The sequence below is a fragment of the Castanea sativa genome, chromosome 3 (assembly GCF_040712315.1).
Source record: "Castanea sativa cultivar Marrone di Chiusa Pesio chromosome 3, ASM4071231v1".
Taxonomy (NCBI): domain Eukaryota; kingdom Viridiplantae; phylum Streptophyta; class Magnoliopsida; order Fagales; family Fagaceae; genus Castanea; species Castanea sativa.
The window spans coordinates 56,119,500-56,147,374 of NC_134015.1; the positions used below are offsets into that span (position 1 = coordinate 56,119,500).

General features: G+C 34.6%; 1 protein-coding gene across 1 annotated transcript; it reads right to left on the reverse strand.

Annotated features, from left to right (window-relative positions):
• Window positions 1–1,378: 1,378 nt before the first annotated feature.
• On the reverse strand, window positions 1,379–27,468 carry LOC142628121 (disease resistance protein At4g27190-like). The gene is made up of 11 exons (XM_075802120.1): window positions 26,954–27,468; window positions 26,681–26,822; window positions 23,565–23,633; window positions 23,395–23,475; window positions 10,549–10,621; window positions 10,257–10,465; window positions 9,180–9,264; window positions 6,237–9,068; window positions 4,251–4,988; window positions 2,260–3,114; window positions 1,379–1,836 (listed from the first exon to the last, which is right to left on the reverse strand). The coding sequence occupies exons 8-11, from the start codon at window positions 9,021–9,023 to the stop codon at window positions 1,771–1,773; spliced, it is 4,446 nt and encodes a 1,481-aa protein (XP_075658235.1). The 5' UTR covers window positions 9,024–9,068; window positions 9,180–9,264; window positions 10,257–10,465; window positions 10,549–10,621; window positions 23,395–23,475; window positions 23,565–23,633; window positions 26,681–26,822; window positions 26,954–27,468; the 3' UTR covers window positions 1,379–1,770.
• Window positions 27,469–27,875: the final 407 nt, after the last annotated feature.

Genomic DNA, 27,875 nt, shown 5'->3' on the forward strand with positions numbered 1-27,875 from the left:
AAGCCAAACTTAAGACTATGTTAAACTCACCGTTCAAGTTTAATATATAAAGCAATCCAATATTAAACTCTGATTAAATTAGGTTTGATGTTCTCTTAATAAATTTTAGGGTAAATTTTATTAACCACCCTGAGGTTTGGGCTAATACCAGTCAGGTCCAAGATATTTTAAAACTAACCAAATTGGTCGGGTCCAAGATATTTTAAAACTAACCAAATTGGTCCCTAAGCCCAATTTAGTTCCTAACACCGTTAGCCCACCCGTTAGTGATTTTCTTCCTCTCTCAAACTTGTCTCCCCTCTCTTTCTTTACGTGACTTTCTCCCCTCTTGACCCCTCTCTCTTATACCTTAAATCTGCTAAAACCAAAACACAGCCAATACACAGTAACAAAACCCAAAATTAAGAAACTCAAAAAACCCACAACAAACCCAACAACAATACCACCACCATATTGGAGCCCACTACATGAATCAAACAATCACCATGGATCAATACAGTGGGAGATCGAACCATGGAGAGAAGAACCCGAAGCACGCCGAGTTCGATTTGTTCCTCTTCGAGGTCCCTAGACTTACACACCAAATCGATAATCTTGTAAACAATTTTGGTATTGGAATTGGAATCGAAATTGGAGTTGGGATCGGGCCGATCGATCTTGGCCTTGACGAGGTTGAGGGAGAACGATTTGAAGACGCAATCGAGAGCGGGCTCAACGACTTTGGCGTAGCTGGATTCGAGAGTGAGAATGACAGGTGGGAGATGGATTCGAGCTTGTCCAAGACAGATTTGCAGGTGAAGACGCACTTACAAAACCCAAGCTTAACGGTGGTTGGGTACAAAGAGAATCAAAGAAATAAGAGAGAGATAGGCTCGAGAGAGGAGGCAAGTCTGAGAGGGAAGAGGTAGAGAGGGGGGGGGGGCTGATCTGATAGGGAGAGGTTGATCTGAGAGAGAGAAAAGGTAGAGTAAGAAGAGGCAGAGAGAGGAGGCAGATACATATTAGAGAGAGAAGAGGCAGAGAAAGAGAAAGAAGAGTTAAATGGCTAATGGAGACTAATGGGGTTTAGGGATTAAGTTGGGCTTATGGACCAATTTGGTTAGTTTTAAAATGTCTTGGACTTGACTGGTATTAGCCCAAATCTCAGGGTGGTTAATGAAATTTACCTTAAATTTTAATTAAATTAGCTATATTCTTTTATAAAAATTCTGTAATTTAACCTTCTATTTAATACTTAATAATTAAATACTTAAAAATTAAATACTTAAAAATTCTTTAATACTTAGTAAGTAAATATATATCATATATTTTTTTTTTATAAAAATATTTACTGTTCTAGTGCATTTAAATTATTAGCGAACATTAGTGACAAACCATGTTAACAATTGCAAGTGTTACGCATATATTTAACAATCTTAGAGCATCCATATCAGTTGGTGGATACTTTTCTATAATACAAAAACTCCTTCATTTTACACATTTTGGCAAAAAAACACCTACATTAGTGGGCGTAAAATTGTGTAAACATTTCCATGAGCTACAGTTTCCATGTATATTTACACGGTTACTGTAGCTCATTTATACATTACTTTATTATTTGTTTCTCTCTCCTCACCTCACTCTCTCCTTTTCAGCTTCTACTCTAACCTCTCTCTCCGGTCCCTCAGTCCCTCATCATCTTCATCTTCATCATCATCATCATCATCATCATCTTCATCATCATCATCATCATCATCATCATCATCATCTTCATCATCATCATCATCATCATCATCTTTCATCTTCATCTTCATCTTCATCATCATCATCATCATCTTCCCTCTTGTGGCTTTCGAACTGTCAAAAAAAAAAAAAAAAGAGATGCAGTGACTTTGAGGGATGAGAGAGCCAGAGAGGGGTAGAGACTTTGTGTCTTTGTGGGATAGGGGAAAGTGAGGCAAATACTTTATGGGTTAGGTGGGGTAGATGGGAAATAATAAAAAAAAAGGAGGAAAAATATTATTTTAATAAAAAAGTGTGTATAATAGATAAACTGATGTGAATGTTTTGTAAAAGTGATGGTGTAAAATAAAAAAAAGTAGGTTTTTAATGTAAAATAGACAGAAAATTTTAAACGAACTGGTGTGGATGCTCTTATGTTACCTTGGAAATTAGGATAATGACCATTGGGTCCACATCACATACCAATTTCCTTGTGTCTACTCCAACAAATTAAAAATGCTTTTAAAAATTACATAAAATAAAAGCGTTAGAACATACCTTCTCGGTGAATAATTGTTGCACGCACATATCATAATTTTCCTCCCAATTTCTTTTTATGGCGCTATTCAGATCTTCCTCTGGTAACAATCTTCTCCAGTATGACCTCAGTTTGCCCGGTTTAACTTGATCTAGCTTCGGCATGCTTAGGACTCCATTAGAGAAGATCTTCATTTCCGGGCATCTGGTCACAGTTAGAAATTTCAGTGATGGGAATTTGATGGTGCGATTACCCAAGTGGAAGCTTCTTAGACTAGGTAAATCATCAAGGGACAAAAATTCCAATTGATTGAAACAAATCTCATCTCTTGCTTCACCTTCTCCCTCGTTTGTGACTATTTCTCTCATTCTTTTGCATTTATATATAGTCAAGTTTTTGAGTTGGACCAAACTTTTGACTGCTGAGGAAGTTGCTAAACTAATCAACCCATGACATTTCCGTACTTTCAAAGTGTTTAAATTTCGGAAATGCATTGAGGATGGAACTAAATTTATTAATCTGTTGCATTTTGATACTTCTAGAATCTTCAAATTTTGAAATGCCCTACCTTGTTCAGAGTTTTCCTTCCACAAAAGCATCAACCTGGGCATTCTAAATAGTTTCAACTTTGTCAAACGTTCAAACGTCCCAGCATATTGTCCTTCATTGTCGAAGAAAAGATTAGCGACGGAAAGAGACTTAAGGTAGCGTAATCCATCAACAAATACCGAAGGGCCTGCTATCAATTTATCATCTTTGCTGTGCAATCTGAGAACTTTTAGTTTGCAAAAGAACTCTCCAAAAAGTCGACCATTTGTCTGATTCATGGTTTCATACCAATCCAAATCCAATACTTCCAAGTTAGGGAATGTATCCTGGGAAAGATCGAAGTATTGAACAAAAGAAAGCAGAAGTTAGTGTTCTCTAAGCAAGTTTGGGATAATATTCCCAACAAATTCAAGTGGGACTGAATGTATGTAAATCAAGTGGCTATATAGAGAGGGAGAGCAACGTGCATTGATGTATCTCCATTTGTTATCCTATGTAATAATTATATATAACATTTTCTTAGGTGGATGTGAATTCTCATCTCCCCCGTAAAGGTAACCCATTCCTATATAGTTGTTATACAAGATACTACATCTTACATGTTTTATAGTTTCTTTTTAAGGGATTTGCTTCCAAAAAAGATAACTCAAGCACAAAAGTATGAGTACATGAATGCGCACAATTTTTTATTTTATTTTTTAAAAATTATTTTTTGGAAAAATAAAAGATAAAAAAGGGTCCCATTGATCAATTCAAGATACTAAACTGATTTTTAGTGTAAGTAGATTCAAACTCAATTCTCTTATTTAAGAACAAAAGATTTTACCAATTAAACTAATTGGAACTTACTAGAGAAATTCTAATTTAAAGACATTAATAACCACATATGAAATCCTAATTAGTTAGAAAGAAAATCTTTTTATATAAGGTTTTGTCATTTGGACATCTCAATTAAGTCTTCCATAAATTTTTCAAAAAAGAAATCTAAAAATTATTGGTTTTTGGGAGAAACAAAAAAAGAAAAAAAAAAAAAAATATATATATATATATATATATATATATATATAAAATTAAGTGGTCATGGACTTACCCAATACATATCTAATTTCTTCTTCCGAGCATTTACTTAATGTAGCTTCTTTTTTTTTTTTTTTTTTTTCTTTTTTTTTTTGGGGGGAGGTTGGCTAAATGTAGCTATGTTTGTTTGAGCAAGAATTGCTCAGTTAAAAGTTAATATGTAACAGCTTCAACACAACTATGGTACTATATCCCAAAAAAAAAAAAAAAACACAACTATGTTACAACTGGAAATTAGGCTCCTATAATCCAACTACTTATATGTAGTCTGACTAGTCTTTTTGTTTTTTTTTAAGCCGGCTAGTTTTTTAAGTATTAACAAATTGTTATTAATTTTAATTTCTTGGATATCCATGTTAACAGAGAAACAAGTACAAATCCATACCTTTTCAATAAGAAAGAGGTGCTGCTGAATTGGAACATGATGGCCCAACCCATCTGTATCTGGGAAGCTTAATTCATTCGATGCACCAATCTTCACTTTGTCACATTTGTGGATTGTCAAACTTCTTAGTGATGGCCATTCTGAAGTGTGTTTTCCTCGATAGAAACACTTGAGTTCAGGCAGCAATTGAAGACTTAGAGAGGTTATTCGTGGGAACACAAACTTAGTCGTTTCCAATTCTTCTTCCAAAGCAACAATTTCCTCCATTAATCCACAATCATCCATATCTAGACTCTCAAGTTGTTCAAGACTTTTGGCCACCGAGACTGGAAAAAGACTTTTCAGAGTTTCACATTTAGAAACTTTAACTTGACGTAGATTTTGAAATGTTAAAATTGCTTTGGGATCCATAGTCCATACATGCTTAAGTTTCGGTAAATTGTTTAAAGTTAGGTATCTCAACTGAATGCATACCTTATCACATATTTCATCAACATTTTCCTCTCTAACCTCAAATACCTCTTCTACCGAATTACAATACTCTATCTCTAATTCTTCAAGATTCTGGAGTCTTCTCAACATATTAGGAGGAAAAATGTTCATTAGATTTTTACATCTGCCAACATGCAAATTTTTTATTTTGCAAAAGGAATCTAGAACGAGTTGATGATTATGCCACAACTTCTTCAGGTTATCTATGCCTTTGATGTATATATCCTCCAAGTTAGAAAATGCAACCTACATTTCTCATGTATTTATTGAGTCAATAGCATACCTTTATATTACCAAACATAGTAATAAATAATAATTAGAAGATAGAGGTAAAGTTGTAACCAGTTAATTAAATTAGATTAATGTTGGAGATAAGACAAAATAAAAATAAACATCGGAAAAACTAACTACATTATATTCCAAAAAAAAAAAAATGAAGCTACAAGAACATGAAGTAAGCTAATAATAATAAAAAAAAGAAATAAATCAGCCTTCTAATTGAAGAGACTAGAGAGATTGTTTGGCTGTTCAAAAATTCATTTCTTCAAGTTGATTCTAAAATGTGATGTTTGTGCTCACAAAATTTAGACAATAATATTTCTTTTGAGGATAAAAATTCGATTGAAATCTCAAGTAAAGTTTGGTTTTGGGCCAAATTATTTAGCACAGAGATTATATATATATATATATATATATATATATATATATATATATATATATATATATATAAGATATTATGAATTGGGTTTAAGTCACATAATGAGAATTTGTTAAATTGCTATGCACTAATTTTTGAAAAATGATTTGGGATATGATTATCAAATGATCATTAATATTCTTCTCCAAAAATAAAGTGATCACTAATATCACATTTACTCTAAACAATTATCTCTAATTTTTTACATCCAACAATTATTTCTAATACAAACTTCATATTAATTACTAATATTCTATAAAACAAATAATTTGTGGTGTGCCACGCTGCCACCCACCAGCATAAACCCATTGGACGCTTATCTATGATTAAGGCATTACAATTTACAAACAACACATAAAAGTACCAACGGATTCAAATTGCCATCTAGCCAAATGTGGTCTTGTAACTTTTGTTAAACCCCTTGTGGGCACTATTTTAGGAACCCTGGATTATCAACATATCTTCAAAGGTTTATGAAAATCAATGATAAAGAAATTTAAATTGTGAAAAACCTCAAGAGGACATGAAGAGAATGGCAAAACTGAAATATTACCAAAAAAGAAAAAGCAAAATAGGAGTAGAGAATGGCTAAAATGATAGTTATGATATAGTCTTGGTTTTCAAAAAAGAATCCATCACTTAAACAGATCTTTTTATTCTTATTGACATTATAAACATATGCATGAGACGCTATTAAGTATTAAAAAAGCAGTCAAACTCTGGTCTCATGCTCAACCAAAAAATGTGCATGTGGAAAGGTTATCAAAATCGGTGAGGATATCAAATCATAACAATACCTTGTCATTGAAAAGCAGCAGAGAATCAGCATCAGGATGGAAACCCATCAAATTTGGTAAGTTTCGTAGACGCAAGGAACGCAATTGAGTGAAGTGAATTATATCCGTTCTGATGTCGTGGTTGACTTGTATCTCGTGTGTTCTTTCCTTTGAAAAAATTGCACACATTACCTCGCAATCTGCAATCACTATTTCTTGAAGTTGAGAAAAGCATCCAAACATAGTTAAGGAGAAGACAGATGTCAACTTTTTACATTCCCATACTTTTAACTTCTTCAAGCTAAGGAAAGACCCCTTTAGAACTTGGTCATGGCATATCTCTTCAAGATTTTCCATATTATATAGAGTAAGTGACTGTAAAACAGGAAATGCAACACATTGATTCTCCATCAAGTTAACGATGTATTGAATCTCAGTGCTGTTTCCAACACGGAGATGCTTCAATTGTGGAAAACCTTTCTTGTCAACTTCATAAAGAATATTTTTAATACCCTCCCAAGGAGTCAGATCAAGATATTCACAGCTTTTCAATAAAACTTTAATCCCATCCTCTATTTGCAAGCCTCTATCAAGTTGAAGTATCAACGTTCTTGAGATTTCAGACTTATAATATTCACTATTACTATAAGAATACCAATAAGGACAACGGCCTATTAATATTTCATATCTTTTCAATTTCTCAAAAAGTAAGGCTTTTGGTAGAACCTTAGGATTGGGAATATTTATATATAATGTGGTCAAGAGTGGCAAATAGTCTAACTCTGAGACCCTAGTATTGCTTCTTTCTGTGATTTCTCCATCAATATGCCATCGATTGAAGCTACGCTCCAAATACAGTTCTTCTAACCCTCTCAAATCTGAAAATACATTGGATGGAATGACTTCAAGTTCGGTGCAATAGTTCAAATCCAACAATTGAAGGTGAGTCAATTGCCTTATTTCCATGGGTAACTGCTTTATGTTGGAATATGATAGGGTAAGAGCTCTCAAATTCTTCAATTCTCCAATTAAAGCCACATCTTCCAACTCACACCTATGCAAAACTAAACTTTGGAGGTTGTGAAGGCATGAAATGGATGAAGGATGTGGAAGCCGTGCTCCAATCAAAACTAAAACTCTAAGCTCTTTCATTCCTTCAAAAACGTTATTAGGAATTGGTTGCGATGAATATTTATTAGTACTACCCAAAAAAATGAACTTAAGTTGTGGACATCGGAACCTTTCAGGAAGCACCTTAAAGTCAACATCAAAATGTGCGATTCCAAAAGAATCTTCCCATTTTTTCATATTTAACCATTTTTCCGGACCTTCTAAACTTCTTATGGTTAACATTTTCTCCTCTTTGTCTGCAATATAAATGGCAACATCACGAATGACGTCATGCATTTTTAATGTACCACTTCCATTACCTTCCAACAACAAGCAAGAATCTTTTAGGCTATTGACCAATGTGTGGACCCTATTTCTCACTTCTTCCATTTTATAAACATCTTCAAAGAAGTCCAAACCCACCAAATATCTCCATAAGAAATCGATTTCTATGACCTTATCTTCTTCAAATATACTGCATAACAAGAACAAAGATTGCGCTTCCTTGGTTAAAAAATCGTAACTCAACTTTATACTTGAGTATACCTTCTCATGCATCTCTTTGATCTGTGTTGGATTTGCCCTTTTTAATTGTCCCACGGCATCCTTCCAAATTTTCGGGTCCTTTCGACTTTTCATTGCATTTGCAACTGTTGTAATGGCAATCGGTAAGCCTGCACATTCTTTGACAACCTCAACCATGGTAGATTGAAAATCCAAGGTTTCAGCAAAAAAATTGCCCACTATCTTCGAAAACAAGTGTTTTGCTTCATCATCTGATAAAGCTCCAACAGAGAATATCTCTTGAGTATCAATATCCGTGCCTAATACATCTCGAAATCTAGATGTAAGCAATAGTTTGCTTCCTTTTTGATCATCCCCAAAAGAAATGCCACGAGACTCCAAGTCAATCTTGTTCCAAATATCATCTATAATTAAAAGAATCTTCTCTTTCTTCAGCCGCTCACTTAGCAAATCTGCTTTTTGAGAATCGGTCTCATCTTGAAAATTCAGACCCAATTCTTTCGCAATGTCTTTCTGAATCTTTTCCAAGTCAGGTGTTTGGGATACAACTACTGTAACAATACTTTCAAATAACTTGTCTTTTTTGGCTAGTGTAGCAACTTTTCCAACAAGCATGGTCTTGCCCACGCCGCCCATCCCATAGACCCCAATGGCACGGATAGAATCATCTTTCAGAGCCTTCATAATTCCATTCAAAGTTAACTTTCTTGATTCAAAGTCTTCATAACCTTTAGTAGAAATTGTAGTACCTCCTTGGATAGGGACACGATGGCCAACAGTCTGGAACGTGGCGGCCTTGTCCTTGAGTTCCTTCACGGCCAATCCCATCTTGTGTGCTTTTCTTCCAATCTGATAACGGGCCTTCAAATTAAAACACTTCAACTTTGCTTGACCTTCCTCTTCAAGGAATTCTTGTACCTCTGTATTGATCCCCTGAACACGTGTCAGCCACCTCTGGACGTTAGCTTCAATTTCTTCTACATTGTCACTAGCAGCTTGAACCTTACGTTGCACACCATCTCTAGCATCGTTGAGCTCGTCAACTTCGTTGCTGAGATTGACAACATTTTTTTTGTAGCGAATCAGATAACCCATCTGACGTCCGACTGCTGTAATTGTGTAATCCACAATTTTTTCAACGACCACTTTTACGGTCTCCGTAAGAACCTCCATTTTTTGCTTCTATATATAGATCTGCTATTTTGGGTTGGCTGCGGTCTGGAGATGAGAGTAGAGGCAAATGAAAGCCCAAATAAAAAACAATGACAACAATAAAAGTGTAATCAAATTGAAGGACAAAAGAAGCCAAGGCAAATGACATTTACAGACCTCTATCTTTGGAATATTAATGAAGATAATGGTCTTCTACTGTCTTCACGCGTGCCGTGAGTGCGATTCACAGAAAAGCTGAAAGCTGACAATATTTACAGTTTTACACCTAGTTAGAGAATTATTTTGGGCTATAGTACTAAACTACTAATGTGGCAACTTGTGATAAAGTGTGAAAAAATGGATTATGCTTCAATATTTACACTTTTACACATAGTTAGAAATGATGTCTGATGGGAGAGTTTGGAAGATTTTTAAAATCTTTTGATCCTTTGAATTTTCGTAATAAAGTCTGTATGTCTCAAGAAAAAAAAATTTTCTGTTCATGCTTCCGAGCTCTTACTCTCGTAGAAGTATTAATTAAATAATTAAATTTATAGTATCTCAATAGCTTAAACTTTTAAGAAAATCGGTAATTTAATACTCACCTTAATCCTTAGAGCATTAGTATTAGTGGTGCTAAAAAACTATATTGTTATTTTTAGCACCACCAAATGCCAAAGTAAGGCTCCATTGGTGGAGCTATAGCCAAAAATTTTGGCTTCTTTGCTACAGTGTACAGTCAAAGATGGTTGTGCACTGTAGCTCAGAAGTTAAAAAAAAAAAAAATTATTCTTGTATTTACACTACTTTAATTTAATTTTTTTTTTTTATAAAAAATTAAGCGTTTACACTACTTTAATTATTTTACAGATTTTTTTTTCTTTATACTTAGTGGATATATTATTTTATTTTGTTGTTTATATTATTTTATTGTGTTGAAAGTTAAAATAAAACCACTAATGTTGGATGTTTTGTAAAATGAAAATGTAAAATAGATAAAATAGTTTTTGTGGTGCCAAATAGCTAAAATTATAGCTCCACCAATATGATGCTCTTATCTCATCTTTTGCCTTTCTAAAGTTTTTTTAAAATTTTTTTGAAGGGCAGCTATTAGATCCCTAATTAAGCACCAAATTAGTAACAGAATACAGTGATTACAACCACAAAGAACCATGTCAAAGGATGAATGAGATCGATAAAAAGAAATAAGAAGGTTTCAGCCCAAAAAAAGATAAAAAGAAAAAAGAAGGTAACCTCAAATTGCCGTACTCTTTAGGATATCGAATCAGATTTGTAGGTTGTTTTAAACTCGGACAGTCACTATGCTGAGTATCAGAAAACGGGAAACAGTAGATGACACCTTGTTCTTCCCTTCCTTTCTTCCTTCTTTCGTTCTTTCTTAATTTCCTTTCCTCCTTCTTTTTCCTTCCTTGCCTGTCTTGACAAATGATAAGTAGAACAAACTAAAATGAAAATTAAAAAAGAAAAAGTAAATCCGTGTAACAAACTGCAACAAAAATCAAATTGAGGAACTAATAGGAAGTACCTCTCTCCTTTTAGCAGATCAAGGATAGTGGCTATAGTAAATGAGAGCAGCGGTGACGATTAAGCTAGCTTGACTGCAACGAAAATTAATGGCGTAAGGTACAAAGTATCAAACTCTTTTTTATTTTTTTTGAAAAGTGGAGCAAAATAAAACCAAAGTGAGAGGGTAAAGATTGACAAAATAAAAGATGCTGCGAAAATTATTTCAGAGGACAAGAGAAATGAAGGGAAAGTAGAGTAAGAAAAGTCTTTTTAACGGACCTCGACGGAAAAGAGTTTTTGCTCATTGATTTTTTGTTTTTAAATAAAAAATAATAAAATTTCTTATGTCAAGTTAGTTGGATCAAGTCTATACTCTTATAAGCTTATATGCATAAAATTTCTTGAATCTACAATCACTGGCGGCTCTACTTGTACGTGACTTGTAAAAAAAAGAAAGTTATATATGCAAAAAATTTATATAATTAATTATTTTAAATTAATATGTTCTGAGACTATCCTGACTTGAAAATATTGTATATATATATATATACTTTAAAAAAACATTATTTACTAAATTAATCTATTTTGATCACCTTAATAAAAATATTGAACATTTTTACTCGAGACTCGTAAGAATTTGAGTTCAATAAATATAAGAGTAATGTCACATCCACAACATTTTCACAATAAATTTTATAATAAATCTTATGTGGTAAGCTATTACTAATTCTAATTCGGGTTCAATATTAACATGTTTTACACACAAATAACAAGCTAACAACTTATTGCATAAGATTTGTTATGAAATTGTTATGGTCACTTTATTATTCTCATATCAACATTTTCAATTTGTACTTTATCTTTTATTAGTTTTTTTTTTTTTTTCATATTCTCTTTGTTAGTGCAAAAAATTGTAATATTTCATTTATTTGCATGTTTTTTTTTGTGACGTTGATATATTCAAATTGTCTCTTTATTAAATTTTATATAGTTTAAGTTTTTTAGTGACCACCCTAAAAAAAATTCCTGGAGCCGCCATTGTCTACAATCCTATTTAAATGTCAATAATTTGAGCCAATATTACTAATTCACTATATACAAAGAGTATTGTTGGTGTTCACATCATTCCCACCTTAATTTAAAAAATAAGCACTGTATAGTGTTTTAAAAAGTTGTAAAATTTACAAATAATTGTTGCTAGATTGATATTATTGATGTCATCAGCATTGAGCATCTCCAAGTTTACTTTCACCTAATACAATATTTGACAAATTAATACATTAAAGTTAAATTTTACATGTATATCTTGCCAAAAAGTATGCATGGGGTGCATAGTTGCATATAACTTAAAAAGATTAAGTATACAACTATATGTGTGTGTGTGAGAGAGAGAGATTTAACTATACTTCCAATTTAAGCTGGAAAATCTTAAAGGATTGGCACATTAATTTTCCAAACCTCTTGTGATTCATGAAGTCCTAAATTTAAATATTTTAAGCAACTATTAGAGACACTCATAAGGAATTCATCCTTAATTGTAATTATCTAATATATGTATATTAGAAAGAAGATAAAATGCATACGGAAGAGATTAGTTAACTGTTCAAAGAGTTATAGACACTTACATATAACAAAAATAAATAAGCAAGGAAGTCTTTGTTGATACTGTATCTATTCATAATATGGGAAACCAACCAATGCTTTACAACTATTATTGTTTTGCTTTTTGAAAATTCTAGATCCACAATGGGAAAAAACTTATGTGCTTCGAGAGCAATGCTTCCACCTCTCACATGAGGGGTGGGCCCCACGTGTGGGTCCCACCATGAGGCCCACCCCTCATGTGAGAGGAGGGAGAATTGCTCCCGGAGCATGTAAGAATTACCCTCCACAGCGTGAAACAAATCTTTTGAATTATTAAAGATAAGCTGGTAGGGAGTGGGACAACAGTAGAACTATCAAAGATAAGGAGGCAGAATTATTAGAAAGTGGGAGGCAGAATTATTGAGTTAATTTTTCCTCTTCTTTAATTTCTCGTTTTTCTTGAACATATTTTTATTGGATAGTGCCATAAAGGGAGGCTGAAACTAAGGGGCCGATTGGTAACGTTGTTCTAATAATGTTATTTTTATTTTTAAAAAATACGTGTGGTTGAAAAAATGTGTAAAAATACGTGTAATGTTGTTTAAAAATTGAAAATATGTGTTTAAACTCCTATACCAAACGGCCCTTGAATTAACAAGTTGCTTAAAGTACTCTATTTTTCTTTTTTTGGAACATCTAGAAGTTTATCAAAGCCCGTGTTTGCAGTTGACAAGATTACTGCAGATTGATTTTTAAATTGTGATATATGTAATATAATAAAATACTATTTTTTCCTTAAAATTTTAAGTTATTTTATTTTGGGTTCGATCAGGCATACATTAATTATTTATTTTAGGAAAATTTTTATGAGGAACTGAAAAAGTTGTCAAAACAGTTATTCACTTTTTCAATTTCCCATAAAATGTTTCCTGAAATGGTTTACTAGTGCATGCTCTTAGGGTGTACGGTAGTAAAACATTTTTATTTTTATCATTTATGTTCAAATTTTTTATTTTGGCCATACATATTTGATTCCATTTCATATTACTCATGTCAGTCTATTTTCCTTAATAATCTTGTGACACCTAGTATTGTATGGGTCAGTTGTACCTCTTAATAAATTGTACTTATCTGATACTTAACACTCATATTATTAACAAAAATAGACTTATATGGGTAACATGTATTAATGGACAACATTTATTTAGCGCTTAACAATCAGATTACTAACATAAATTCTTTCCCAAAAGAAAAAAGGAAAAAGATTACTAAAATAAATTGACTTATATGAGTGACATGTCTTAATAAACTATTTATTTGGCACTTAAAGGTCAAATTACTAACAAATATAATCATCATGGTCAATATAAAATGAATCTAGATGTGATGAGCTAAAATGAAAATTTAAAAAAAAATTCTAAATAGCAAAACAAAAATAACTTCAATCTTTTTTTCTTAGAACAAATATAAAAGCCATTAACTTAATCAACATGTATATCCAAATTTAGAAAGCTAGATAGAAGTGATGGAACATCTCCTAGCCAAACCTGTTGGCCATCTACTAGTCTAGTATACTTAGCACAACTTCTGGCCAAACCTATTGGCCATCTACTATTCTAGAATACTTGAAAGCACTAGCATCCAGGAATGAAGAAAAAAACTTATTTTTCATCCTTAAACACTAATTTATCTATTTTACCAATTCATTTTACAACTCACTCTATATCTCAGTTTTTATTTTTGCATGCAACTCAAAAAAATAATATAAATTACCTAATAAAATGATAAAAAGTATTTTTTGAAGTATAAAAACTTGGATAGAGTGAGTTTTTGCTGTCTTGGGTTGTAAAAAGGCATCTGGGAGGTGTAATGCTAGTGCTATTAGGTATCTACTAGGCTAGAATAAATAGCTAAATAGTGAGCGACCCTTTTTTTACTTACCGGTGTGAGAAATTACTTTATCCATCAGGAATTGTAGAAGTGGTCTTGCAAGGTTCTTTTAAGTCTCAACCAATAAAACTTTGCCACTTATGCAAATATAACATCACCTGGTGATTTGTGATTTTATTTAATTTTTATTTCTTATGTTGATTAGGAAACTGACTCACATTTGCATAAGTGGCATCATCTCATTAATTAGGAGGACCACTCCAAGAGTCCTCTCAATAGACCTAATAATTTCTCAGCGTGAGAAGGACACAACACGCAAAAGATTACCCATACTCCTTGCTGGTAACTTGTACAAATGTACATTTTTAGCCATATCAATTTCTTTGGATATTATGCCCAATTTGGATGGAGAACAAAAGAGGTGGAGTAGAGGGGAGTTGGCTGGAAATGAGGCTAATTTTCGACCAACACTCCCCTACTTCCGTTCCCTCCTTCTCCATCCAAACCGGCAATCAATGCTTTATAAAAACTCAGAAGCCTAGAGCTGCTAGTGCTTCCGCATCCTCTGCATCTAATCCAATTGCTTCCAATGAACACATTTCCCCATAAATTCCCCATGCTCATTGCTAATAACAAAACTAATACTGAGGGTTTGTTTGATTGGGGTGAAAAGTGAGAGGATGAAAAAAAGAAGAGAGAATACGAAAGAAAATAATTTGTGGGATTGTTTGGTAATGGTGAAAAATAGAAAGGATTTTGGATTTTGGTGGGACTCATGCATTTTCTCTTTGTGCAGAAAAAAAAAAAAAAAAAAAAAAAAAAAAAAAAAAAAAAAAAAAAAAAAAAAACTCCAAATTGGAGTGATTATAGGAGAAAAAATGGTAGAGGAGAGGGGTAGATGACAAATTACTAAATGTGCCCTTCCCATCACTATGTTTGTGTTGTGTTTTAGGCTGCGTTTGGCTCCATGTAAATGAATTTTCGAGTGTAAAATAATTTCAGTGGAGAATATTTTATGAAAAGGAAAATATTTTCAGATGGTTGTTTTGAGTTCTAGGGAATACATCGGAAAAAGTATTTTCAGTGTTTGGTCGTGCATGTAAAAGCATTTTTCTAGAAAATATTCTTGCGTTTAGGCCCCCAGTGCAAAACATTTCAAGAAAATGCCAAAAAAATATATCTATAATACAATGGGTAGTTCATTTTCATTTTTTTTAACGTATTTTATTTCATTTCTCAAACAGTGACTTGTTTTTTTTTAATCATTAGGCTTCCTATTTTCTTTCTTTTATCAAACAATAAGTTTTTTTTTCTCTTTCAATGTGTTTACTTTCTTTTATCAAATTGTGCCTTTTTTTTAATCAAGTCTTGACAATTGTTTTTGCGTTTAACAGTAGCTTTTTTATATAAAATTTTTTTTTTTTAGTCAATGGTGGTCCTTATTTTTTAACCAAATGAAGGATGGCTCATCTATATTTGTCATATATAATACTGAAAGGTCACAATTTGCACCCAAACCCACAGTGAGAAGGGGATAGGCCCAAAAAGCCTAATACAATGAAATTTGTAGAGAGTAGACTTGAAATCTAGGTTTTAGTGGTGCTAAATAACTAAAATGATGAGCTCGATCACAACATTGCGCACAAAGAACTGTTTATATGAAAGAATTTTATCCTCGAACACAAATTGAGGATGATTTGTATTATCTCTTTCAAAGATAGATTACAACTAAGGATGCTGATGTATACAGTGTTTTCTCTCCGTTTTTCTATTCTCCTCCTCCTTCTAAGCATCTTCCTCTTCCTTTTATATCATTTCTCATCTATGGATCGGATTATTGATTTAGATACTTGTCCCATTTACCTCCCGTGAAGTCTTTGGAGGCAGCTGTAAGGCTGAACTCTGATGCTCAGGCATCACTTCCCCATTAATGCGACCAGAGAAGCAGTTGCAGAGCATTCAATGCGGTGACGATAGTAACAACTTTATCTTGAATACTCCACCGCCCCTCTTCTTATCTTCTACGTATACCATGCTTACCCTTACTTATAGGATCTTCTAGAATATTGTCTGTGGAGGTTAACCAGCCTTTCTCCTACCTTAACTTTACATGGCCGAGGACATACTCTTCCTCGGACCACCCTCTTAGATATGCTTGATCAAATTTCACTTCTTTACGTATTAGTATTGCTTCATGGGTTGACACATTTCACATCCTCAGACCATTCAGTGTCCTCGAATTGGGCCTTTAACCCAAGCCATTTCACATCCGCCTTGGCTTGCCCATTCCCTTGCGGATATTCTTCTAAAGGCATTACTATCAAATTGTAGGCCATTATCTAAAATAAGAGTATGAGGGATTCTAAACTTGGTGACAATGTTTTTCCAAATAAACTTCTTCGCATCCACATCCTTAATGTTTGACAATGGCTCAGCTTCAACCCATTTAGTGAAATCATTTGTTCCAACGAGAAACCATATCCTATTCCCTGCTACCTTTGGGAAAGGCCCTACAATATCCAAGCCCCATTAAGCAAAAGGCCAAGGACTAGACAGAGGATTAAGGACACCCCCTGGTTGATGGATGTTAGGAGCAAATCTCTAATTGATCACACTTTTTTGCATAATCCTGTACCTCCCTCTGCATATTGGGCCACCAATACCCTTGTGTAAGAGCTCTATGAGACAGAGACCTTCCTTCTATGTGACTTCCGCAAATCTCTTCATGCAACTCTTCCAAAAGTAATTCTGTTGCTTTAAGGTGTATACATAGCAAATAAGGTCCTGAAAAGGAGCGTTTGTACAACTTTTGATCCTCGGACAACCAGAACTGAGGTGCTTTTCTGCGTATTTTATCTGCTTCAAACTTCTCTTCCGGCAAAATATCAATTTTAAGGAATGACACTATAGGATCCATCCAACTAAGTCCCACCCTAATTTGATGAATTCAAATGGTGCCACTACTTGTTCCAACGGGTTTGCATAGATCTTCAATGAGGATGACCCGAGATAGGTTATGTACCGAGGATGTCGCAAGGGTAGCCAGGGAGTCAACATGGGTATTCATACTCCTGGAGATATGTAACAAGGTAAAATATTCAAACTTTGATTGTAAATACCTGACTCGGGTTAGATACTCTTGCATTCTCGGATCTCTAGCCTCTAACTTTCCTTCCACCTGGCCCACCACTAATTGTGAATCAGTGAATATTTGCATTGCCTTTCCGCCCATTTTTTGAACCATATCCATTTCGACCAGTAAAGTTTCATATTCTATCTCATTGTTGGTGGTTGAGAACTTCAGTCTTAAGGATTTCTCAAAAGTAATTCCTTCAGAGGACACCAAAACTAGCCCCATACCAAATCATCTTTGATTCGCTGCCCCATCAACATACACTTTCCATATCAGAGGTTCCTAGCACGAAACTATGCCAACTGATTTTTCATCCATGTCCAACCTCTTAATGTTCTCTTCTAATGAAGGCTCCGTGAACTTTGCCATCAGCTCAGCAAAGACCTGGCCCTTCATGGAGGTGCAAGGCATGTATTTGATACCAAAAGACCCCAAGATGGTACCTCATTTGGCAATCCTTCTCATATAGTCAGCACTTCGAAGTATAGACTTAAGAGGAAGTTGAGTTAAAATAACAACTGTATGAGATTGGAAGTAATGGAGAAGCTTACGCGTAGCGTGCACCACTGCTAGAATCACCTTTTCCAGCAGTAAATAATGCACCTTGGCTTCATGTAAAGATTTGTTCACGTAATAAACTAGCCTCTGCACCTCGTTATTAACCCGTATCAAACCAAGCTAACGGCATAGCTAGCCACAGCAATATACACGAACAAAACTTCATCAACCTTTGGCCGAGACATAATGGGTGGTCGCAAAAGATACTCCTTAAGCTATTGAAAAGCTGAAGCACATTCCTCGGTCCATTCATATCCCTTCCACTTGTTCAGCAACTAGAAGAAAGGCCTGCACCTATCTGCAGACCGAGAAATAAATCCGGTTGAGGGCAGCAATCATCCTTGTCAATCTCTAAACTTCTTTAGAATTTCGAGGTGGCTGTAAGCCATTAATTGCCTTGACTTGCACAGGGTTAACTTCAATTTTCTGATAAGTTACTATATAGCCCAGAAATTTACCAGATCCCACACTAAAAGAACACTTGGAAGCGTTAAGGCACAACTTGTACCTCCTTAGTGTCTAAAAAGTTATCTTTTAGGTCTTCCACATGCATAAAAACCGTCTTACTTTTTACCACAATGTCATCCACATACACTTCAATAGTCTTTCCCAGCTATGACTTAAACATTCTGGTCATTATCCTTTGATAGGTAGCTCCTGCGTTCTTCAAACCAAAAGGCATCGCCTTATAATGATAATTCCATGTAGGAGTGACAAAGGCTGTCTTCTCCTGATCACCTAAAGCCAAAGGTATTTGGTGATAACCTTGAAAAGCATCTAAAAAACTCATCCGAGGATGCCCAACAGTAGTTTCCACTAGCTGATCTATACGAGGCGTTGGGAAAGAATCTTTAGGACAAGCCTTGTTCAGGTCCGTGAAGTCTACGCATACTCTCCACTTCCCATTCTTCTTCTTCTTCACTACCACTGTATGAGCCAACCATTCAGGATAGAACACCTATTTGATAGCACTAGCCTTTTTGAGCTTAAGTACCTCTTCCTTGACAGCCTCGGAATGCTGTTTAGATGAGCGCCGAAGTGGTTGCCTCCTTGGCACCACAACCGGATTAACATTCAAATGGTGACAAATGAAACTCGGATCAACCTCGGGGGCCTTATAAGCATTCCATGCAAATACATCTACATTTTTTTAAAAAAACATAACCAGCTTTGCCTTCTCTTGAGGTGGCAACTGAACTCCCACTTGAAAGAATTTTTCAGGGTTGTCATCTATAAGAACCTTTTCTAATTCTTCACACGTAGGTTCTTCTACCGCTGATACTTTGGGCGTGGTCAGAGACATTGATTGCTATGTCAACTGAGGCCGAGGACTCTGGCCCAGGCTGATGTAGAATTGCAACCGCCATGCACTGTCTAGCCACAGATTGACTCCCAATTAGTTCCTCAATCTGATTCCCAGATGGAAACTTAACTTTGACATGTAGAATTGAGAACACGGCACCCAGAGCATGAAACCAAGGTCTTGCCACTATGGCCGTATAGGGAGAATAGACATCTACTACAATGAAATCCACGTTTACCCCTTCTGGGCCTGATTGCACAAGCAACCTAATTTGCCCTTTTGGTATGATAGTCTTCCCCTCAAAGCTTATCAATGACAAATTATAAGCTGTAAGATCCTCAAGTTTTAAGTTTAGCCCTTTGAATAAGTTAGGGTACATGATATCTGCACCACTACCCTAATCTACCATCACCCTCTTCACGTCGTAGCCCCCTATCCTCAGTGTAACCACCAAAGCATCATCATGCGGTTGGATAGTCCTCATCTTGTCCTCTTTTGAGAATCCTAAAATTGGTAGGATATTCCCTTTAATCCTCTTCGGCTCAAACCTAGAATCCTTGGCCAAGGTTTGCGCTATAGACATCATTCTGGAAAGATGAGAACCAGTCCTCCCAAGAGTAGCAAAATTAACATTGATCGTACCTAGAGGAGGCCTTGATGATGTGCTGCCTTGGTTGAATGCCCTTAACTGATTTCCCTACCCATTAAGCCGATACAAGAATTGTTTTAACCTTCCCTCTTTAACCAACTGTTCCAAATAATTCCATAGAGTTCGACAATCCTCAGTTGTATGACCTCTATCCCGATGATACTTGCAAAGAAGGTTCTGATTGTGCCTCATGGGGTCGCCTGCCATCTTGCTAGGCCATTTGAAAAATGGTTCATTCTGGATTTTTTCCAATAGCTGGTACACCGGTTCTCGAAATATAGTATTAACCACCTGAGAAGTGGTAGGACCAGTGTGCCTGGCAAAATCTCTTCTGGGCTTGTTGTTGTTGTACCTTTCCAACCTGAAATCCCTCCTCTCATGAGGGATAACCTTCACCTTTCCCTTCCCTTGCTGTTGATTTTCCTCAATCCTTTTATATTCATCAATGCGATCCATGAGCCGATGTACACTCCTTATAGGCTTTTTGATCAAAGATTTCCTTAAGTTGTGCTCGGCAGAGGTAGGCCGACCTTGAAGGTCCTTATCTCCACATCATCAAAATCTCCATCGATCTCATTGAACATCTCCCAGTATCTATCTGAGTATGTTTTCAGGCTTTCCCCTTCTCTCATGGCCATGGACAATAACGAATCCAAGGGTCGAGGAACTCTATTACATGTAATGAAGCGATACCCAAATGCCCAGGTAAGGTCCATGAAAGAATCAATGAAACTTGCCCTCAAGCCATCAAACCACCTCATCACCATAGGTCCTAGGCTAGAGGGGAAGACTTTGCATACTAAAGTTTCAATCTTAGAATGCACAGTCATCCTCTGATTGAAATGACTCACATGCTCCACAGGATCTATTCGGCCATTATAAATGGTGAACGTTGGTTCTGTGAAGCATCAAGAGAGCTTCCTTTCTTCTACTCATAGCATCATTTTCCAAGCCCCTAGAAAAAGAATTTTTACCCCACGCTCATGTAGATTGTCTTCCTTATAAGAGAAAGATTCATCCGGGGGAGTTCTTGACTTGGGCCTGTAACTGTCATCCCTAGAGTCTTTAGAAGAGGGATCAGAAAAGGAAGGAGTTCGCCTTCACCTCTCACAGCGTAGCTTCCTCTTTAGGTGGTCAATCTCTTTCTGCATGGGTTTAGCATTTTCCTCGTGAGGAATTCTACTTCCACTTCATGAATGACTCCTACTAGTGTGCGTTGTATGCACACTACCCTCTCGGTCCCTTTCCTGCTCATTATGCAAGGAGTGATCCTCACGCTAGGACCTTACAGACTCTGCATGGTGTGGACCTGAGCCTACCATAATGCTAAACCTCCTAAAACACAAGATTCTCATAAACGATGTCAATTGTAAGGTCACAATTTGCACCCAAACCTAAAGTGAGAAGGGGATAGGCCTAAAAAGCCCAATACAATGAAATTTGTAGAGAGTAGACTTGAAATCTAAGTTTTAGTGATGTTAGATAACTAAAATGATGGACTCAATCACAACATTACACATAAGGAACTATTTATATGAAAGAATTTTATCCTCGGACACAAGTCGATAATGATTTGTATTATCTCTTTCAAAGATAGATTATAACTAAGGATGGTGATGCATACAGTTTTTTCTCTGTTTTTCTGTCCTCCTCCTTCTGAGCGTCTTCCTCTTCCTTTTATATCATTTCCCACCCATGGATCAAATTACTGATTTAGATACTTGTCTTATATTCCTCTCCTAAAGTCTTTGGAAGCAGCTGTAAGGCTAAACTCTGATGCTCAGGCATTACTTCCCCATTAATGCCGCCAAAGAAGCAGTTGCAGAGTATTCAATGCGGTGACAGTGATAACAGCTTTATCTTAAATACTCCACTGCCCCTCTTCTTATCTTCTACATATACCATGCTTATCCTTACCTATAGGATCTTTTAGAATATTGTCTATGGAGATTAACCAGTCTTTCTCCTACCTCGGCTTTATATGGCCGAGGACATACTCTTCCTTGGACTACCCTCTTAAATATGCTTGATTAGATATTACTTCTTTATTTATTAGTATTGCTTCGTGGATTGACACATTTCACATCCTCGGACCATTCAGTGTTCTCAGATTGGGCCTTTAGCCCAACAAATACTCTTGGGCCAACCCAACACATATTCTGAGGCCCATTGACCCTACAAATACTATAATGTAATGTAATAATAAAGAAAAATAAAACAAATTGCAGGATTATAAAAGTAAATTTATATAAATTACTTTTTCTATCTCTACTTTTTCACTCAACCAAATAAAAAAGTTTTTTTTTTATTTTTATTTTTATTTTTTAACTTTTTATTTTTATTTTTATTTTTATTTTTATCTTCTCACTTTTTCTTCTCCTCAACCCAACAAACCCTAACTCTTTGAATATCAGAAAATATAGCCCCATCCATTATTTATCTTAACCCAACCATCACGTGAGTAGCGCTATCCATTAGCGGTGATGTACCCCAACATTAAAACATTTAATTTAAGTCTGAATGCTTAATGATAGGATGGGAAGTTCTTAAAAACAAGTATATTTATAAAATATAAAATTAAATTAAGTACACGTATATTCCAAAAACATTCAAAAGAAAAAAAAAAGAACAAATGAAAATTAAGAAATCAAACAACACATCTATATTTATGAAAAAGGACAATGCAAACAGTGGAAGTGAAGACAAAGCATGAGCAATAAAAGAATATGATCTATCAAAGTTACACCCCATTCACACCACATTGGCAAATATTTTTCAGCTCCTACAATTTTCAAAATTTACATCGTTAACCACAAAGCATGGAGGCAGATGTTTTAGTTCTAATATTTATTTATATAAGATCAAATTATATTATATAATATAATATGTGCAAGACCTTGAACTTTAAAAGTTTTTAAAAATTAACTCAATTTTCTCATTGTCAAAAACTATATTATATAGGTAAAAAAAAAAAAAAAAAAAACACTTTTGCTCCATAATGTTTAGATAATGAGTGCTTTTAAAGTTCCTAATATTTTAAATGAGTGCTTTTAGCCACTAAATTTTCAAAATGAGTATAATTGGTTCCTTTGTCTAGTCTCTTTTGTTTTCTTGTCTCTATGTGTCTAGTAAAGCAATTAGATAACTGTTTTTGTTTTTGTTTTGTTTTAATGATGTGGCAACTTAATTTTTAATAATAAAGTAGGCATTGGCAATCTTGGGCTCAACCCAATGCGTGCACTACCCATCCCAAATGATATGGATCCTCTTCCCCATTTGAAACCCAAATCGGTATGAATGCCCTTCAGCATCTCTGCCTTTGAACCTTAAACCCAAATTCGAATGATATTGCTTCTCTCAATTTCATGACACAAGATAAGTTCAAGATAACCCTTCATACTCAAATCCTTAAATCTTTATTGATTCTGCCTTTTAACTTTCATTCAATTTGACTGATCAACTAATTTTTATGGTCGCTATTTTTGGAAGAACATAGCTGCCAGTGATCTCTCTCTCTATATATAGAGAGATTTAAATTTTTAAGAAGTGAAACAAATTGAATCTTTGCCCATTTACGTGAAATAATGTTGTCTTTGGGATTTAATATGGGTAGATGATTTAATTTATTAACTTTTCAAACTTCTGGATTAATTTATTACTTTTGAAATTATAAAGATTTAGTCTCAACTCCAATTTAGCCCCAACCATTGTCAAACAATGGTTGTGCTAACTGATAATCAAAACTAACCACTTCATGTAACGGATTGTAATACCCAGCCACAGATTTTTGTGCCTCTGATTGTTCTGCTTTTTTGGGTTGGGCTGCTGTCTTGAGAGTAGAGCCCAATAAAAAACAATGACAACAACGGAAGTGTAATCAAATTGAAGGACAAAAGAAGCCACAATGTAATGACATACCTCTGTCTTTGGAATATTAATGAAGATAATTAGTCTTCTACTGTCTTCACGCGGGCATACAAAGGAAAGCTGAAAGTTTACAATCAAATTTAAAAAAAAAAATAAAAAACCCAAGTTAATCTAAAATAAAATAAAATGATGTTTGATTATTTTATTTTAGGGAGTTTTTTTGGTTTCTTGTACTAAGGTGGGAAGCAAATAGCAATGAATTATTAACGTTGGGCAGTAGGCATCTACTTTGATCAATTTCTCACTAGTTTGATTACAAGGGGGGAAAAGTTATGTGTCTGTTTTGATGAGGAAAATGGCACAATTTTATTGTTCAGTGGAACTACCTGGTTTATCTCATGGGAGAATCTGATTTTTAATCCTCAATTCCTTTTCTCCACAAAATAAATAAATAAATAGCACAGAAGTTCATTTTTGTCTATGAAATGATGTTTGATGGGGAATTTGCAAGATTTTCAAAATCATACATTCATTTCTATATGTCCCAAGAAAAAAAAAAAAAAAAAAAACATATCTTGAGCTTCCAAACTTTCTTTCCTCATTTACACTTTTGCCTTTTTTTTTTCTTTTCTTTTTAAGGGCAACTATAACGACCATAATTTAGCACAACTTAGGAACAATTATTAGAACCACAATCATAGTGTCAGTACGTGAATTAATTTTTATTTTCTATACTACTATTTAAGGGGCTTCCCCTGTTTGGATTCTTATTTTTTTAGTTCAAAAATACCCCTACAGTTTTATGTTTAAATAGAGACAAAACTAAAGGACAATCCGGTAAAACTCATTTTTTTAGTTCAAAGATGCCCCTACAGTCTTATGTTTAAGTAGAGACAAAATTAAAGGACAATCCGGTAAAAATGCAACTCCAATTCCCACTAAAATATTGCCTTAAAAATAGGACCACTCTCTTATTAATTTTTAAATTGATTTATTCACTTATAAATTAGATTTTTAAAATAAAAATCATATATATATATATAATAATTAAATACAATTTTTTTCTACAAAATAGGACCATTAAAAAAAAAAAAGTCTCATCGCACGCGCGAAGCGCGTGTGATGAGACTAGTTATGTATAATGTATCTTAAGATATACAAACCTCTAATAAAATTTATACAAAAAATTATAAATATACATATATAAAAGGTATATCCATTATAAATTCGAAATATAGTGAACTAATGACTAATTTAATTATATTTAACAAAAATAACTAAATGAATCAAATTAGCATATGTTTATAATATTCAGGACATCATATCCAGGATTCAATTCCCCCTCTCCATTGTAACTATCAAATTATCAACAAAAAAATATATTAAATTTAAAAGTGTTAATACATAACATATGAGCCAAAATAATAATTTTATTTTCATCATATCCATCATTTTACCTAATCATCTCCTTCAAAGTCAATGTTGTCATCATGTTCATCATCTTCCAAATTTATTTCTTTATTAACATTTTCTTCATCATCATCAACATTTACTATTTACTATTATTGTTTGTTTTTTTTAAATTTTTTTTGTCATTCTAGTTTCTTAGACTTATGACAATAAAAAGATAATTTTATTGTTATTTTAAAATTCTAATTATATGACTAATATGAAAGTGAAGTGTTAACTATATCATCCAAATTTTGTAGGAGAAAACAGAAAGAGAGAAAACAAAAATGGACATTTTATTATATAATTGGGTCAATTAAGTAGCCCAATAATTTCGTGTTAAAAGCAAGTTTTACAACTTGTTAGAGCATCCACATCAGTGGATGTAAAAGTTTCTAAAATAAACATAACTACCAATTTTACACATTTTGAGCAAAAAAACACCCACATCAGTGGGTTTAAAAATGTCTAAAATTTTGTAAATTCATCCCCGAGCTACAGTAACCGTGTATATTAACACGGTCACTGTAGCTCGTTTATACCATTATTTTATCATTTATGTTCGCTCCTTTTTTTCTCTTTCCTTTCCGTGCTTAACAAACCCATTTAGTTAAAAACTCAACTCCTCATCTTCTTCTTTTTCCTCAGATGCACACAAACGCAAACTCACCCAGACACAAACACACCCATACAGAGATAGACTTGCTCAAAAAAAAAAAGAAAAAGAAAACAGAGATACACAAACACAGAGCCACGGATCTTGATCGGAGCCCACGGATCGTTGATCGGAGTCGTGGATAGTAGATTGGAGCCGCGGATCGTGGATCGGAGCAGCGGATCATGGATCGGAGCCGCAGATTATGGATTGGAGCTGCGGATCGTGGATCAGAGCAGCAGATCGTTGATCGAAGTAGCGGATCGTGGATCGGAGTCGCGGATCGTGGATCGAAGTCACGGATCGTGGATTGGAGCCGCAGATCGTTGATCAAAGCAGCGGATCGTGGATCGGATCGATGATCGGAGCAGCGGATCGTGGATCGGAGCCGCGGATCGTTGATCGGTGCAGTGGATCGTGGATTGGAGAGGGAGCGTTGATCTGAGATATGGATCGGAGAGGGAGAGGTGATCTCAGCTCGTGATCGGAGAGGGAGAGCTGATCTGAGCTCGTGATCGGAGAGGGAGTTGATCGAGAAGGAGAGGGAGAGGGAGAGTTGATCAAGAGGCAGAGGGAGAGGGAGAGGGAGAGTTGGAGAGATGGGTATAGAGAGAGAGCAAAAATAAAAAATGAGTAGGGAGAGAGAGTGCGCACTGATATAACAGGTAGTTGGGAAAATAATAAAAAATTAAAAAAAATTGATTATTTAATTAAAAAGGGTGGTAGGATAGATGAACTAATGTGAGTGTTTTGTAAAATTTGATGTGTAAAATAAAAAAAATAGGTTTTTAGTATAAAAATGGATGTGTAAAATGAAAGAACGGATGTGGATGCTCTTAAACTCAAATAAAAGCACAAACTTTAACCAAAAAAAAAAAAAACCAATTTTAAACCCACGTGTCTTAGTATTGTGTGATCTGCACCTATGTATTGTTTGATTCATAAACAATTACAACACATAATATTTTGTACACAATAAGATACGTAAAATAACAAATTTACAACCACAATAGAGCAAGAACAATGTCGAAGGACCACTGAGAAAAAAGAAATAAGAAGGTACCTCTCTCTTTAGAATATCAAACAATTCCAGAGCAGCTTGTTTTCCTTTCTATGCTGAGTATCAGTAAACGTGAACACTCAGCGATACGTTCTTCCTTTCCCTTTGTTACAACTCTTGATAAGTAGAGAAAACTAAAATGAAACTTAAAAAAAAAAATGTTAAATCGGTGAACAAAGTGCAACATAAAATCAAATTGAGGAATATCGAAAGGATAGCATAAGCGAAGAAAAAGATGCAAGAACAAAATAAAGGTAAGAAAGTAGAAGGATGTACCTCTCTCCTTCTGCTTCGCACTACAATTTGAGCAGGTTTCTCTTCTACTCCTTTGAATTAGCAGATCAAGGATGGTTACTATAAGAAATGAGAGCAGCAGTGAGAAGCTGAAAATGCTTGACTCTTTTTTTGTATTTTTTGGAGAAGTTGAGCAAAGTAAAACTAAAACGATAGGATACTAACGCAAAAAACTACAACGAAAACTAAGGCAAAAGTCGGAAAATCTCTCTCTTTACTATAATTTTTTTTTTTTAAGAACCGGAGCAAGGCAAAACCAAACTAAGAGGAACAGGATGACTGCAAACTAAAGGTGTATCGTAGGAAGTATCAAACTCTTTTTCTTTTCTTTCTATTTTTGAGAAGTAGAGCAAAATAAAAGCAAGATGAGAGGATGAGTAGTGATGAAACAGAAGCTGCACCTAAAATTAATTAAGAGGACAGAAGAAATGAAGGAAAGCAGAGTAGGAAAAGTCTCTTTAACCGGACCTCAAAAGAGAAGGGAGTTTCTACCCGTTTGGTTCAGCTTTATGGGCTTAAAGAGAAATTATTTAATGCACATGGAGTACCATGTCAACAACGCCCAACTAATAATTTAATGCCCAACGGTCCTCCAAACTAATAATTTAATGTCATCTTGAGTAATATCTACTCACAAGTCACAATCCTAGTAAAAAATTTTTTTTAAGTTTGTTATTGATTCGAAACCGTGTTTTCTAGTTCAAATATGAAACACGTGTTTGGTAAGAAAATTTGAAAGTGCGTTATTGACTTGGAACCGTGTGGTTTTTTTTTTTTTTTTTGGTGTGTTTTGGTGTGGTTGCCTTTGAGCTGCAATTGTAATAAATACGTTTCGTTCAAAACATAAATCTTATTGTTGGTAGGTACATCATTTTTCTAAATTGCCCATAGTTTTTTTTTCTTA